The 15,337-nt window shown below is 41.4% G+C and overlaps 1 protein-coding gene across 1 annotated transcript in view; it reads left to right on the top strand.

Moving 5' to 3' along the window:
• Positions 1–15,337, top strand: part of syne3 (spectrin repeat containing, nuclear envelope family member 3) — a 47,484-nt gene that overhangs the window by 4,339 nt on the left and 27,808 nt on the right. The window contains exons 2-8 of the mRNA XM_051950322.1: positions 149–306; positions 2,691–2,863; positions 5,559–5,868; positions 6,841–6,996; positions 10,522–10,881; positions 12,876–13,012; positions 15,060–15,234. Of these exons, the coding sequence (XP_051806282.1) occupies positions 163–306; positions 2,691–2,863; positions 5,559–5,868; positions 6,841–6,996; positions 10,522–10,881; positions 12,876–13,012; positions 15,060–15,234 (1,455 nt within the window). The 5' untranslated portion in view covers positions 149–162. The remainder of the gene's footprint in view (positions 1–148; positions 307–2,690; positions 2,864–5,558; positions 5,869–6,840; positions 6,997–10,521; positions 10,882–12,875; positions 13,013–15,059; positions 15,235–15,337) is intronic.

The raw sequence follows: 15,337 nt of genomic DNA, 5'->3' as shown, positions 1-15,337 counted from the left end.
GTTTCCAATGAGAGATTTTCTTTCACTGAGAGTATGTCTTGACCTATTCAAGCTATTTCACCAAAGTCCATCAAAAGACAGTTGGTCACATTCCTACTTCACAGTAAATGTCCTTGAAGACAGAGTCAGACCACTGTTTTTCTTACAGGTGCAGAACTTGCCATGACACAACAGGAGCAGCAGGAGTTCATGGAGAGCCTTGAGGCAGCCCTCTCCTGGATGCGGGCCGTCCAGGAGAGGCTGAAGGCCAATGATAACACCCAGGGGCCCCGTGATGCCCTGGAGGCCAGACTCAGGGAGACAGAGGTGAGATACTCCATTTACTATTTGTCTTCTGCTCTCTGACTAATGTTGCTACTTTAGTGCACCAAGATGTTAGCAGCAGATCCTTTAAGTTCAGTACGTTACGAGGTGGGGCCTCCATGAGTTGGACTTGTTTGTCCAGCACATCCCACAGATGCTGGATTGGATTGAGAGCTGGAGAATTTGGAGGCCAAGCCAACACCTCAAACTTGTTACTGTGCTCCTTAAAGCATTCCTGAACCATTTTTGTTTTGTGGCACAGTGTGTTGTCCACAGCCATCAGGGAATACCATTTCCATTAAAGGGTGTACATGGCTTGCAACAATACTTGGTTAGGTGGTATGTGTCAAAATAACATCCACATGGATGGTAGGATCCAAGGTTTCCCAGCAGAACATTGCCCAAAGCACCACACTGCCTCTGCCGGCTTGTCTTCTTATAGTCCATCCTGATGCCATCTGTTCCCAAAGTAAACGATGCACCCAGCCAGCCACATGGTGTAAAAGAAAACATGATTCATCAGACCAGGCCACCTTCTTCCATTGCTCCATGGTCCAGCTCTGATGCTCATGTGCTCATTGTTGGTGCTTTCAGTGGTACACAGGTTTCAGCATGGGCACCCTGACTGGTCTGTGGCGATGCAGCCCCATACACATCAAACTACAATATAGGGCTGCACGATTTTGGAAAAAAACCTAATTGCGATTTTTCTGACCAAAATTGCGATTGCGGTTCGATTTGCGATTTTTTTGATTTTCTACTTTCAAATGCATAAAACTGCAAATTATGATTGAAAAAAGACAAGCTGACACATAAAAACAATACACAAATAATCTACAGCAGTGGTCGGCAACTGGCGGCCCGCGGGCCAAAACTGGCCCGTCAGGAATAATATCTGGCCCGCCAGATGATTTTGAAAATTTGATTTGGCACGGAGCCAAGCCAGTCTGTCACCGCAACACGAAACTCGCGTGGTCGGCTGCTGCCGGGCATTTCCGCGTTTGCGCTACCCGGTTGTACACGCCAGATTTCACTGAGCAACAGTGTGTGCAAAACGTGTGTCTCGGCAGTCATTTTAATACATCTGTGATCAGAATTGAGACGTGTGTCCCAAGCAGCGGCGATCAGCTGTAGAGGCTCCGCTGCTCGCGGTACACACACACACACACACAAGACTAAGGGGAAAAAATAATCTCACCAATAGCCAAGTGGAGCCTGTGTCCAAAACATTGCATCATACTGCTGTCGGTGGTGATTCCTCAAGTGTTGGTACAAATTAGACGTGTTTCCTCTGGATCTGGCTACTGCACGACTACATATTTTGCATTTGGCTCGCTTTTGCTCCACATCGTTTTTCTCAAACCCAAAGTAAGTCCAAACAACTGAAATAGAGTTCTTTTTAGATACCAACTGCTCCGCACCCTGTTCTGTTACTGAAGACGTTCCTTCAGCCATTTTTACGCTGTTAATGTGTCACAATGAAAAGTTTTTGCTCCTCACGGCATTGCAAAGTACATGTGCGGGTTTGTTGTTAGCTACTGGCTAAAGCTAGCTGCGGTAGTGCAGTGCATACGCACTTGCTTCCTGTTGCCATTTCTGATTGGCCAGTGGCCAGGAGGATCACGAGACTCAATGTTTTTGATTGGCGAATAGGTCTGTCACTCAAATAGGGATTTAAAAAAATAAACCTCACCCTCGTGAGGTTAGGTTACCGCAGTAGTTAAAACCTCAATGTCGATGCGATGTCGATTAATCGTGCAGCCCTACTACAATACAATGTGTATTCTGACACCTTTCTATCAGAACCAGCAGGAACTTCTTCACTTTGAGCAACATTAGCTTGTCAGTTGGATCAGACCACATGGGCCAGCCTTTGCACCCCATGACCCTGCTGCTGGTTCACTACTGTTCCTTCCTTGGACCACTTTTTAAAGATACTGACCATTGCAGCTCCTGTGGGGTAACAAGAACTGCAGTTTTGGAGATGCTCAGACCCAGTCATCTAGCATCACAATTTGGCCCTTGTCAAATTCGCTGAAATCCTCACGCTTGGCCATTTCTCCTGCTTCTGACACATCAACTTTGAGGACAAAATATTCACTTCCTGCCTAGTATAGCCAACCCACTAGCAGGTGCCATGATGAAGAGATAATCAGTGTTATTCACTTCACCTGTCAGTGGTCATAATGTTATGCCTGATCAGTATACATCTTGGGTGAGAAAGTTATTATCAATGTCAAATCTAATTAGATTTTGTCAGCCAAAATCTATTTAAAGTCATTTCACCATATTAAAGCATTATTCATTTTTGAATATTTAACCCAAAGGTATATGCATACTGTGTGTACATTTATACATGTAATTGTGTTCTGCTAAATTCTGTTTAGAAAATACATCAGTCTGAGCATGAAGGTCGTGTGAAGATGGACATGGTGCTCGTGGCAGCAGAGAACCTTCTGCAAAGCGGAGATGAAGAGCTGCGGAGCCACACCCATGCTAAGCTCAAAGACCTGAAAAGCCTGTGGGAGGAGACCTCCACCTATATCATCCACTGTCACAGGTACTCGTCTACTCACAGCAGTTTGATTACTGTTTGATTTGTGAAACAATCATCCTTGTTAGTTTGGCTGGAGGACAGCTTTGGGGGAGTTACACTTGTGCCTTAATGCTCTGCTTTGAATAGCTTTGCATGTGGTTTCAGGATTGATGTAGGATTCTCAGTTGTCATGCTGATACTAATAGATTGTAATGCTGTTGTTGATCCGATCAATCTGTTTCCCCAGAATCGAAAGGTGACATCTTGAAATTGGCTTGTTTTGTCTAACCAGCAGTCCCAAACCCACAAATAGACAGTTTATAACAACGGAAAACTTAAAAAAAGCAAATCCTCCCTCTGGAGATGCAGCTATAAACACATTGTTTGAAAATTTTCTTTGAGGCTCATTTCTTTGATAAAATTGAAATTGCCGATGTTTTAACTGAAAACATCTTCAGCACAATATGTGACACATCTGGAAGTTTTAGAAAGATTTGGTAGTATCATTCAGCCTCATTGTTCAAATACAGTGAACGTATGTGAAACTGATTGTAGTGCATTTAGGAGCAACATTTTCTTCCCTAGTTTGACATGTTGATGATGAACAGCAGTTCAGTAAAATAATGTTTGAAATGATTAACTACAATTATAAATGTGTCACTTTTCAAGAGGTTGTTGTTGACTTTTAGTATTTGAGGTCACAAAATGAACACTTGTTTATTTTTATTTACATTTTATTTAATGTTGCTTTGCTCAGTAAGTACTTTACCCTTTAAGTACCTTATTAGTATATACACTCCCCTCTGAAAGTATTGCAACAGTGAGGCCAATTCCTTGATATTTGCTGTAGACTGAAAGACTTTCACTGCAGCCTCTTTCAGTCGTTGTTTGTTTTAGTGGTTACTCCCCTCAGTCTCCTCTTTAGCTGGTAAAATGCAGCTCTACAGGGTTGAAGTCTGTAGATTGACTTGGCTGGTCTAAAACCTTCTACTTCTTGCTCCTGATGAACTCCTTTGTTGTTTTGGCAGTGTGTTTTGGGTCTTTAACTTGCTCCACAATGAAGGATCTCCCAGTCAGTTTGGTTACATCTTCCTTTAAATAGGCAGATAAAATGTTTCTGTAGACTTCTGAGTTTATTTTGCTGCTGCCATCATGTGTTCCATCATCAGTGAAGATTAATGAGTCCATCCCAGAAGAACCATTTAAACTCAAGCCATGACATTACCTCCACTGTGTTTTACAGATGAGCTTGTATGTTTGGGATCATGAGCAGGTCTTTTATTTCTCCAAACTTCAGCCTTTCCATCCCTTTGGTAAAGGTTCATCTTTGTCACATCAATCAATACAACTTTGTCCCAGAATTTTTGAGGCTCATCTCAGTACTTTTTGGTAAATTCCAGTGTGGCCTTCCTATTCTTCTTGCTAATGAATGGTTTGCATCTTCTGGTATAGCCTCTTCATGAAGTCTTCTGTGAACGGTGGATTGTGATGCCTTTCCTCCTGCCTTCTGGAGGTTGTTGCTGATGTGTTTTCGGGTCTTTCTTTACAGCTCTTATATTGTTTCTGCTGTTTTCCATGGTCTACTCATTCAACATTTGTTATTTAGTCCACCAGTGGTTTCTTTCTTCATCAGAACATTCCGAATGGTTGTAGTGGCTACGGCCAATATTTAAGCAAGGGCGCTAATTGATTTTCTCTCTTCTCTCAGCTTCACAATTACTGTTTTTCACCCATAGACAGCTCTCTGGTTTTCATGTTGGTTACACCTCTAACTATAAATGCAGTCTGCACAGACAAACCTCAAATCTGAAACTAAACGTAGACACTGAGCACTATTTATTGTTTGAATAATCAATGTAGTCGGACACACCGGGGCAACAAAACAAACCTCTCAGTCACACGTTCCACTACTTTTGCTCGCATGAAAAATGGGTGGGTTCAAATAAAAGATGCTATGTTCTAAGTTATATATCAGATCCAAATGTAAATACCTGGAAATAAAAGCTGAAGTGTTGATCTCTTGTCTTATATTCATCGTTGGATGTCAAACTCAAATATTTTCAGGCTACAGCAAAAATGAAAGAATTAGCTTCACTGCTCCAATGCTTTTGGAGGAAAGTTTAAATCATAGGGGATTTAAAATCTAGTTAAAAACAATACAGTTATACTTAAGGTAAGGTTTATAGTTTCATAGTAGCCAACCGTGAGAATTTAGAAACTCATCTATCAGATCAGTCACTTTCATTTACTAAGGATGTTAATTTTAAACAACTGTTTTAAGCTATATTTTGCCTTTAAATTTAAGTAGAATCAATGAACTTAAGGGAATGAAATATAGGATAAGATTTTTACATGCTTATTATGCAATTTTTTCTTACCACAAACACCTAACATTTGTCACAACAATGCATTGGTTTAAGCTCTTTGATTATAGAAAGTCTGTCCTCTCTAACATTGATTCTTCGAGTGACTGAACTCTAGCTAGAAGCTCTTAATAACCACAGACGTCTATGTCATTGCGGCCTATTGCTACCTAAAGCCCCACAATGCACTTGCATCTTGTCAAATGAGAGAAGCTCTTCCTTGAAGACATTAACTGCAAGTCTCTGTCATGGTTGTCCGTTGCGAGCAAATTGCCACAATGTTCTCTGCTTGCTAGCTGACCAGACACAAATTGCTGAGAGATGTTCTTTCTTGTGTTGTTTCCATTTAATTTCAGTCGCATTGAGTGGGTATGGCTACACTGGAGTGAGTATCTGAAGGCCTACGAAGAGTTTGAGCTGTGGCTGACAAAGCAGCAGCGCAACCTGGATGTTGGGGTGGAGCACCAAGTGGGAGTGAAAGAGAAGCAGTGGCAGGTGGACCAACAGAGGGTGGTGGTGAGCGATATTCAAGCCCAGGCAGCACTGCTGGAGAGGCTGCTGGATGAAGCAGCTGCGTTGCACAACAGAACTCAGGACCCCAGTGTGGACCCCCAGGCCCAAGAGAGAATGCAAGAGGGCTACAATGATGTCAGAGACAGAGCAGAGGTGAGGCACTTACTTGATGTGATGTACTTTTCAACTACACCCTGTTAATACTTCTGTACATATGTGGATACATTCAGAGCCGCTGTAACAGATGTATCTGTAATAGAAAGTTTGCATTATGACTGTGTGGGCACTGGCTTATTACTACGAGTGCTCAAGATATCACTGTTAGTGTGTTGCTTCTGGATTACACAGATCTTATTGGTGGATACAGCTGCAAGTAACAATTTAACAAGTAGAAGGGCTCATGTCACCAAAAATCTGCCAAGTCTGACAGGGTCAAGCAGCATTGAACAGTCCCTTGTAATGTCCTTTATTCGCTTCGTTAGTGTGGGAACATTCTCATCATGGTGTTTAATTTTATTTACTAGCTTCACTATTATGACTGCTAGTATTAGATTACAGTTTATGGTCACAGTGTGTCAAGACATCCTCTTCATGATGACTTGATGCAGAAGCTCACTGGTTACACTCATCTTTACCCACAGTCCTTTGCTCACTCATTGTGGCTGTATTTGAATTTTAAGTGCAACTAAATTCTATGCTGGTGCAGACAATGTACAACTTTAGTTTTGAAACCTAATGAAAAAATGTTAAATGCTAGAAAATTCAGACTCAGGCATCTGTCTTTGCTTTCATCAAGCATTCACATCACCCAACCACTCTGCTGGCGTAGCTGTATGTTTGACTTCAGCTGTGAAAGTTGTGACTTAAGCAGTTGTGGAAGCCCCTTCTACTTGAGTGCTCTCTTCTGCACTCCTTGCATGCTTGATTTCTAATATTTAAACATGTTATACAGATTTCTGTAGTTGAAGTAACAGACAGCAGGGAGTTTCACAGGAGAATTTCAATTCATTTTCAGGCTGATTCTCAGTAATCCCAAATGTGGTGTGTGATGTGTTCTGAAAGATCATTCATTTTTAACAGTCTACTGCTAAAAGTTACAACAAGGTGTGTCTCCTGCTGTGCTAGGAGCATTTGTCAGTGCTTCAAAAGATCGCTGAGGAGCACCAGATGTACCAAGGCTGCGTTCAGAGGTTCCAGTCCTGGCTGCTGTCAAAAACTAAGGAACTGACTGATCTGATGGAGAGGGACGACACACCTGAGGACAAACTCAAAGCCTTACAAGTGAGAGTCACGTTAGAATTTCAGTTTTTGGTGGACTTTTCAAAACATTGCCATGTCAGATTAATTTATAGTCACTTAACAATGCTTGAAAACGCAGCAAGAGATGTAACTGAAAGTACAGTGGGTATGGAAAGTATTCAGACCCCTTGAAATTTTTCACTCTCTTTGTCATTGCAGCCATTTGCCCAAATCAAAAAAGTTCATTTTATTTCTCATTAATGTACACTCAGCACCCTATCTTGACAGAAAAAAAACAGAAATGTAGAAATTTTAGCAAATTTATTAAAAAAGAAAAGCTGAAATATCACATGGTCAGAAGTATTCAGACCCTGTGCTCAGTATTGAGTAGAAGCACCCTTTTCAGCTAGTACAGCCATGAGTCTTCTTGGGAATGACGCAACAAGTTTTTCACACCTGGATTTGGGGATCCTCTGCCATTCTTCCTTGCAGATCCTCTCCCCAGTTCTGTCAGGTTGGATGGTGAACGTTGGTGGACAGCCATTTTGAGGTCTCTACAGAGATGCTCAATTGGGTTTAGGTCAGGGCTCTGGCTGGGCCAGTCAAGAACAGTCACAGAGTTGTTCTGAAGCCACTCCTTTGTTATTTTAGCTGTGTGCTTAGGGTCATTGTCCTGTTGAAAGGTGAACCTTCGGCCCAGTCTGAGGTCCTGAGCACTCTGGAAAAGGTTTTCCTCCAGGATATCTCTGTACTTGGCCGCATTCATCCTTCCTTCAATTGCAACCAGTCATCCCTGCAGCTGAAAAACACCCCCACAACATGATGCTCCCACCGCCAGGTTTCACTGTAGGGATTGTATTGGGCAGGTGATGAGCAGTGCCTGCTTTTCTCCACACATACCGCTTCGAATTAACAGCAAAAAGTTCAATCTTGGTCTCATCCGACTGCATCTCTGGAGCTCAGCCACAGTGATCTTTGGGTTCTTCTTTACGTCTCTCACCAAGGCTCTTCTCCCACCATTGCTCAGTTTGGCTGGACGACCAGGTCTAGGAAGAGTTGTGGTCGTCCCAAACTTCTTCCATTGGAGGATTATGGAGGCCACTGTGCTCTTAGGAACCTTGAGTGCTGCAGAAATTCTTTTATAACCATGACCAGATCTGTGCCTTGCCACAGTTCTGTTTCTGAGCTCCTTGGGCAGTTCCTTCCACCTCATGATTCTCACATGCACTGTGAGCTGTAAGGTCTGATATAGACAGGTGTGTGCCTTTCCTAATTAAGTCCAATCAGTTTAATTAAACACAGCTGGACTTCAATAAAGAAGCAGAACCATCTCGAGGAGGATCAGAAGAAATGGACAGCATGTGAGTTAAATATGAATGTCGCTGCAAAGGGTCTGAATACTTCTGACCATGTGATATTTCAGTTTTTCTTTTTTAATAAATTTGCAAAAAATTCTACATTTCTGTTTTTTTCTGTCAAGATGGGGTGCTGAGTGTACATTAATGAGAAATAAAATGAACATTTTTGATTTTGGCAAATGGCTGCAATGACACAGAGAGTGAAAAATTCCAAGGGGTCTGAATACTTTCTGTACCCACTGTAAATAAATACAGGATTTGCCTTTGTAGTTAGTACAACTGGATTCAGTGCTAAGATGATGGTGAATTGAGTACATTGAACATACACACGTGGACAAAATTGTTGGTACCCCTCAGTTAAAGAAGGAAAAACCCACAATTCTCACTGAAATCACTTGAAACTCACAAAACTAACAATAAATAAAAATTTATTGAAAATTAAATAATCAAAATCAGCCATCACTTTTGAATTGTTGATTAACATAATTATTTAAAAAAACAAACTAATGAAATAGGGCTGGACAAAAATAATGGTACCCATAACTTAATATTTTGTTGCACAACCTTTTGAGGCAATCACTGCAATTAAATGATTTCTGTATTTGTCAATGAGCGTTCTGCAGCTGTCAACAGGTATTTTGGCCCACTCCTCATGAGCAAACAGCTCCAGTTGTCTCAGGTTTGATGGGCGTCTTCTCCAAATGGCATGTTTCAGCTCCTTCCACATATGTTCAATGGGATTCAGATCTGGGCTCATAGAAGGCCACTTTAGAATAGTCCAACGCTTTTCTCTCAGCCATTCTTGGGTGTTTTTGGCTGTGTGTTTTGGATCGTTGTCCTGTTGGAAGACCCATGACCTGCGACTGAGACCAAGCTTTCTGACACTAGGCAGCACATTTCTCTCCAGAATGCCTTGATAGTCTTCAGATTTCATCGTACCTTGCACACTTTCAAGACACCCTGTGCCAGATGCAGCAAAGCAGCCCCAAAACATTACTGAGCCTCCTCCATGTTTCACCGTAGGGACAGTGTTCTTTTCTTCGTATGCTTGGTTTTTGAGTCTATGAACATAGAGTTGATGTGCCTTACCAAAAAGCTCCAGTTTGGTCTCATCTGTCCAAAGGACATTCTCCCAGAAGCTTTGTGGCTTGTCAACATGCATTTTTGCAAATTCCAGTCTGGCTTTTTTATGAGTTTTTTTCAGCAGTGGTGTCCTCCTTGGTCGTCTCCCATGAAGTCCACTTTGGCTCAAACAACGACGAATGGTGCGATCTGACACTGATGTACCTTGGCCTTGGAGTTCACCTTTAATTTCTTTGGAGGTTGCTCTGGGCTCTTTGGATACAATTCCAACGATCCGTCTCTTCAATTTGTCATCAATTTTCCTCTTGCGGCCACGTCCAGGGAGGTTGGCTACTGTCCCGTGGGTCTTGAACTTCTGAATAATATGAGCCACTGTTGTCACAGGAACTTCAAGCTGTTTAGAGATGGTCTTATAGCCTTTACCTTTAAGATGTTTGTCTATAATTTTTTTTCGGATGTCCTGGGACAATTCTCTCCTTCGCTTTCTGTTGTCCATGTTCAGTGTGGTACACACCTTTTCACCAAACAGCAGGGTGACTACTTGTCTCCCTTTAAATAGGCAGACTGACTGATTATGAGTTTGGAAACACCTGTGATGTCAATTAAATGACACACCTGAGTTAATCATGTCACTCTGGTCAAATAGTTTTCAATCTTTTATAGAGGTACCATCATTTTTGTCCAGGCCTGTTTCATTAGTTTGTTTTTTTAAATAATTATGTTAATCAACAATTCAAAAGTAATGGCTGTTTTTGATTATTTAATTTTCAATAAATTTTTATTTATTGTTACTTTTGTGAGTTTCAAGTGATTTCAGTGAGAATTGTGGGTTTTTCCTTCTTTAACTGAGGGGTACCAACAATTTTGTCCACGTGTGTACATGAATTGATCATTATATTGTAGTGATGTTTCATGTGGACTATTATTGTGTTGCATATTCCACTTCTCAACATGTTTCACCTGCGTTTTATTAGCTACTGGCATTGTCTTTAAAAGAAGAAAATCAGAAATATTTGAATTTATAAAAACGTACCATGTAGAACAAACCAAATTTTAGGTTCTCTAATGTATTTTTCTCAGCTGCACTTGTCTACAAGCCAACATGTTGCATTATTTCTTCTGCTAGGCTCTGGATGACAGCGTGGCCTGTGAGGAGAAGACCTTGCAGCATATTGAAGGTGTGGCAGAATCCGTCAGGGCCACCACCTCTCCTGCTGGGGCAGAGGTAGTGGTAGAGGAGGCTGAGGAGCTAAGACTGGGCTGGCAGAGGCTGAGGCAGGGCCTGTGTGAGGCAGAGGAGGGTCTGCGCTCAAGCCTGGACTCCCACAGTCAGTATGTAGCCAGGTGTTTACGGCTGGGAGAAGACATCAGCCGCCTCAGACTGCTGCTGCAGGGGTTGGACCAGGAACTAGAGGACACCCACAAATCCAGGGACCACTCTGACCACACAGAGGAACAGATTGTGGGCCAGTGGAGGAAGTACACGGTAAGCCGAGCCAGAACATTTTCAGAGCCCACCACACATGGGGATGGTCAGAGGGTAGGGAGGGGACTGTATGTAAATACAAAGGTGAATAGTGGTTAATTTGCATATAGTTGCTGATCAGTGACAGAGGGTAAGACAAAAAGAATGAATAGTAATTAAATTAAGAAGTCTGGCAAATAACTAAAGGGATGAGAGATTCTAACAGACAGTAACAAATAATTGATAAAAGAACTGTGGATAACCGTAGGAAGGAGTGACACGTGACACTAGAAGGTATCTCTAGCAAAAGATGTGCTGTTTTCTTCATCAACGTATACCAAAATATTTTGCACTGTCCTCTCTCATTGCCTTTGTCTTTCTTACTATTCTCAATTGTTTTACTAGTTTGCTTTCATGTCGTTGTCTTTTTTTGTAGTGATGGTTTTTCTTTTTCTGTCATATTCTATAAACATGTTTCAATTTGTAGTTTCTCAGAGGTGGTAAAAACCTATGTGTCCTGACAAGATGACTCAACTGGATTCTTTGTTACCCTCACAGTACACTTTACAGCCTATTTAACACACAGGAAACAGCATTACTGCAGCTGCTTTATCACTTATGTGTATTCACTGAATGCCTCACAGAGGAGTGGCAGAGCCAAAGGCAGATTATTATTTCTACCTTGGTGACTGACACTGTGACACATACCAAGTTAATTTACATCTTTGTCAGGCATGTCTCCACTAGCCTAGGACTGACAAGCAGTCCTTTTTCCAATGTGTAACAGGAAAGTAGGAATAAACATGTGACACTTTGCCTCTGCAGAATTAAGCTATCGTATGCTTTTATACACATGTCTGCAGTATTTGACAGATAAAGGGCAGGATCAGCAGGAAATTTCTGGAGAGTAAACAAAGAATTTCAGCACCATTGGGTCTGTGAAGTGACTTCTGTTAGTTGAACAGACCTATAGTCCTTTAGGTGTCCTTTAGTCCTCAGGGTGTGTTTTTTGGGGGGATTAGGACTGTGGTGGATTCCTTCCACCAGCTGGTGACACAGCCAGGGTCCAGGAGGAGCTGAAACTGCCTGGTGAAAACCTCACCTAGTTGAGTGGAGTGGATTTTGAGTACCCTGCCTCTGAGCCTGTCAAAGCTAGAGGCCTTGTGTGGGTTACCTTGGTGCAGGATGGAGGTCACCAGCTGCTCGCTGATGGTGAGGGCTTGGTGGGGAGTGATGGGAGTTGTGCAGATCCAATGCGTTGGTGTGCTGCTTTTATTAAACTGATTGAAGAAGTTGTTAAGTTGTTCTACAAAGGAAGTGTGATCTGAACAGTTAGCCACCACTGGCTTAGGGGCTCTGTCCATCATGATGTTAAACTCCTGCCAATCCTCCCTTGCAGATCAGAGTTTCTGCTCCACCTTGTTCTTGTAGTTGATCTTGGCCAACTTAGCTATCCTCCTGAAATCTTTCTTTAGATCCCTCACCCTGAGCTTTTCTCCATGCAAAAAAAAAAAAAAACAGTTTGTTTTGAACCAGGCAGATTTTCATGTCCCTTGTTACCCATTTCTGACTATTTGGATAGACAGCAAGTATTCTGTTTTGTTTAACACTGTTTTGTTTACAACATAATTCCATATGTGTTCTTTCATAGTTTTGATGTATTCAGTATTAATCTAGAATGTAGAAAAAAATCAAATAAATAGAAACCATTGAAAGAGAAGGTGTGTCCAAACTTTTGACTTGTGCTTCAGTCGAATGACTATTAGTGGGATGGAAATTTCACTGCAAGTCTTTTGACATTTCTGTAGTTTTTCCATTTGAGACATGGTCCCCATACCTTTGCCTCTGAATTACAACAGGGAGTTTTGCTTTTATTTGTGGTCTGAATGATATGATGAGAGCGTAGCATTAGACAGTGGCTGAGTGGGGTCAGGCCTCTTTAGTGTCCAGTCTTTGATTGTCTGTTGTTTTAGCTTGGGCTCATCTTGGTTGTGTTCAATGTGTGTTTGTTGCAGGGTGTGAGGAACACTCTAGCAGGGGAGGAATCCCAGGTGGAACTTCTTAAAGCTCAACTCAAGGAGCTCTTCAGGTTCTCAGAGGACTCGCGCCACCTTTCTGATGATGTCCTAGCTGTTGTGAAAGAGCATCAAAGGTATGTGATGGGAAAACCTACCACTGTTTGAAATCCCTGATGCATCATACTCACATAACCTAATAACTATTAAAATCTTCTTATTTTTTTCTCAGTTCATGACAACAATGAACACTTTGTTGCTCCTTTGTGTAGACACTGTTTTCTATTCTGAAACTGTTGTGTGATCAAGTGATTAAACACTGCTAACTGAGGAGTTCAGGATTGTGTGAATACTCATCAGTGTCAGCATAAAACTAGACTGTGACCATAGGATGCACTTCAAGCTCAGATAAAACACAACCTGTATGTAATCCCTTAACCTGTCAGCTGATATTGCCCTTTAATGCTGCATATTTTGCATGCAGCAAATCAGCCTACTGAGCTTTTCGTGCTACTGTCAGAGATTTGAGAGGCTTTATGATGTGCTCTGCTTGTAGATATTTAAAACACAAACCCAAATTATCTGTTCTGAGTTATGTATTCCTTAGCAGGGGGTGATAAATATTTAACAAGTATTTTAGCCTCTTATAAAACTAAAATAGTCATATGAAGACAAATAAGACAGCTTCACCATTTGCTCTGATGTACAGTATGCGTATTAGATTTTTTTCCCTGTTGTAAGGTGTTAGCTATTTTCATATCATCAAACATGTACAAGGCACCCCATTTGTATGTTTTTAGTTTCCATGCCCCATTTATTTTCTGGATAGCTATTTTCCCTCTGTCCTAACACATGAGGGCTCCACTTCAGGAAATAAGTCCATTATTTCCTAATAGATTTCCAATATCTTTGTTTTTGTTGAGTTTACAAGAAAGAACTTTGGGCTGTGATGGTGATTATAGGGAGAGCTCTAAAACTGTTCTCTAGTCATTTCAGTTAATTGTGTTGTGTGGTTGTTGACTGCTAATATAACAGGACTTTCACACTGAAAGAGAATAGCAGTGGAAACGCTGCATTATCTCCAGGGCAAATTATAATAGTGGAGATGAGATAGTAAGTTTAAAAAATTTAATTTTGTCTATTTCTTAGTGTTCTACCATGCTCCTCTTTATATATGTATTAAAAATTTTGGAATCTATTTTTAATATTTGTTTTTGAAGCATTTTGTCTGGAACTGCTGTATGTGCGTGCTTAAGTGCTGTTTAAATAGACACTAATGGATGAAACAGCCAAACTCATAGACCTCATTATACACCATTAGGAAAAAGGAGGGCGACATATTCACATGCATGACTGCACCCATAACAGAATAACTAACATAACCAGCCTTACTAACCCACTGCAATTCCTGTATGGATTATGTTCTTCCATCTGGAAACACTATGTCCATACACAAATACCCCCCCCCCCCAAAAAAAAAGCAATAAAACCTGATAACCTCGATGTGAGCTTGTATTGTCTAATTACTCGAACAAGGAACGCAGCGGAGTTATGTGACAATTGGCGTTTGTCCGTCTGTCTGTGTGCAACATTACTAAAAAACTGACTGACGGATTTGGATCAAATTTTCAGGAAATGACACAACAACCAACTGATTAGATTTTGGCAGTTATGCAGCTTAGAGTCTGGATCTGCAGATTTGTTAAAGATTTCTGTATCATGGTGAGATAGCGGCACGGCATCACTGTATCTATGACAACAAGTGAACACCACATCAGCTGCCTGCTGATGATCACATGATTGCGATCCGACTACATATCTAGAGCTGTGGACCATGAATTATTTAAAGATTTCATCCGTCGGAAATCATACGACTGATCAGCCTTGGCAGAGTGCTGCGCTCTCTGAGTGCTTTTCTTGTTACTATTTTGCTCTAAATTGGACCATGATTTTCAAAATTAACATTAAGCTGTATTCAAAAAGTCTTAAAACTAGCAACTCTATACATCCATTAGCAGCATGTTCAGATCCATAAAATTAGATTTCTTTTTGCAACCAGAGGAATGCACCTGCACAGTATTTTGTTACCTGCATAAATGTTGGGTCTTTACATACTGTATATATAATAGATATTACTTTGAGTCCTCTACAAAGCTGTAAATCTTTCGTGCTCTCACGTTGCAGTGTGAAATGCCGAGCAACCAGACTATGTTCAGAGTCAGAGTCGGGGCTGAGAAGCATCCTTCAAGACCCACTACTGGTCTATGCCCAGTGGAGCCACATGGTTGCTCAAGTGTTGGAGACTTCTGCAGAGGTTACCGACTTCTCCCACATAGCCATGCTGGTCCAGAGTATAGAGGTAAAAGAAACACATTAACTTTTGAAAAAGTTTCATCAATTTTCTCAGGAGTCTGGAAGCAACTCCTTATCAATTCAAATGTGGGTGTGTTCACCCCAATGGT

The sequence above is a fragment of the Acanthochromis polyacanthus genome, chromosome 1, assembly GCF_021347895.1.
Source record: "Acanthochromis polyacanthus isolate Apoly-LR-REF ecotype Palm Island chromosome 1, KAUST_Apoly_ChrSc, whole genome shotgun sequence".
NCBI classification, from domain to species: Eukaryota; Metazoa; Chordata; class Actinopteri; family Pomacentridae; genus Acanthochromis; species Acanthochromis polyacanthus.
The sequence above is the reverse complement of the archived record's forward strand: the minus strand, read 5'-3'. Positions and strand labels throughout refer to the sequence as shown.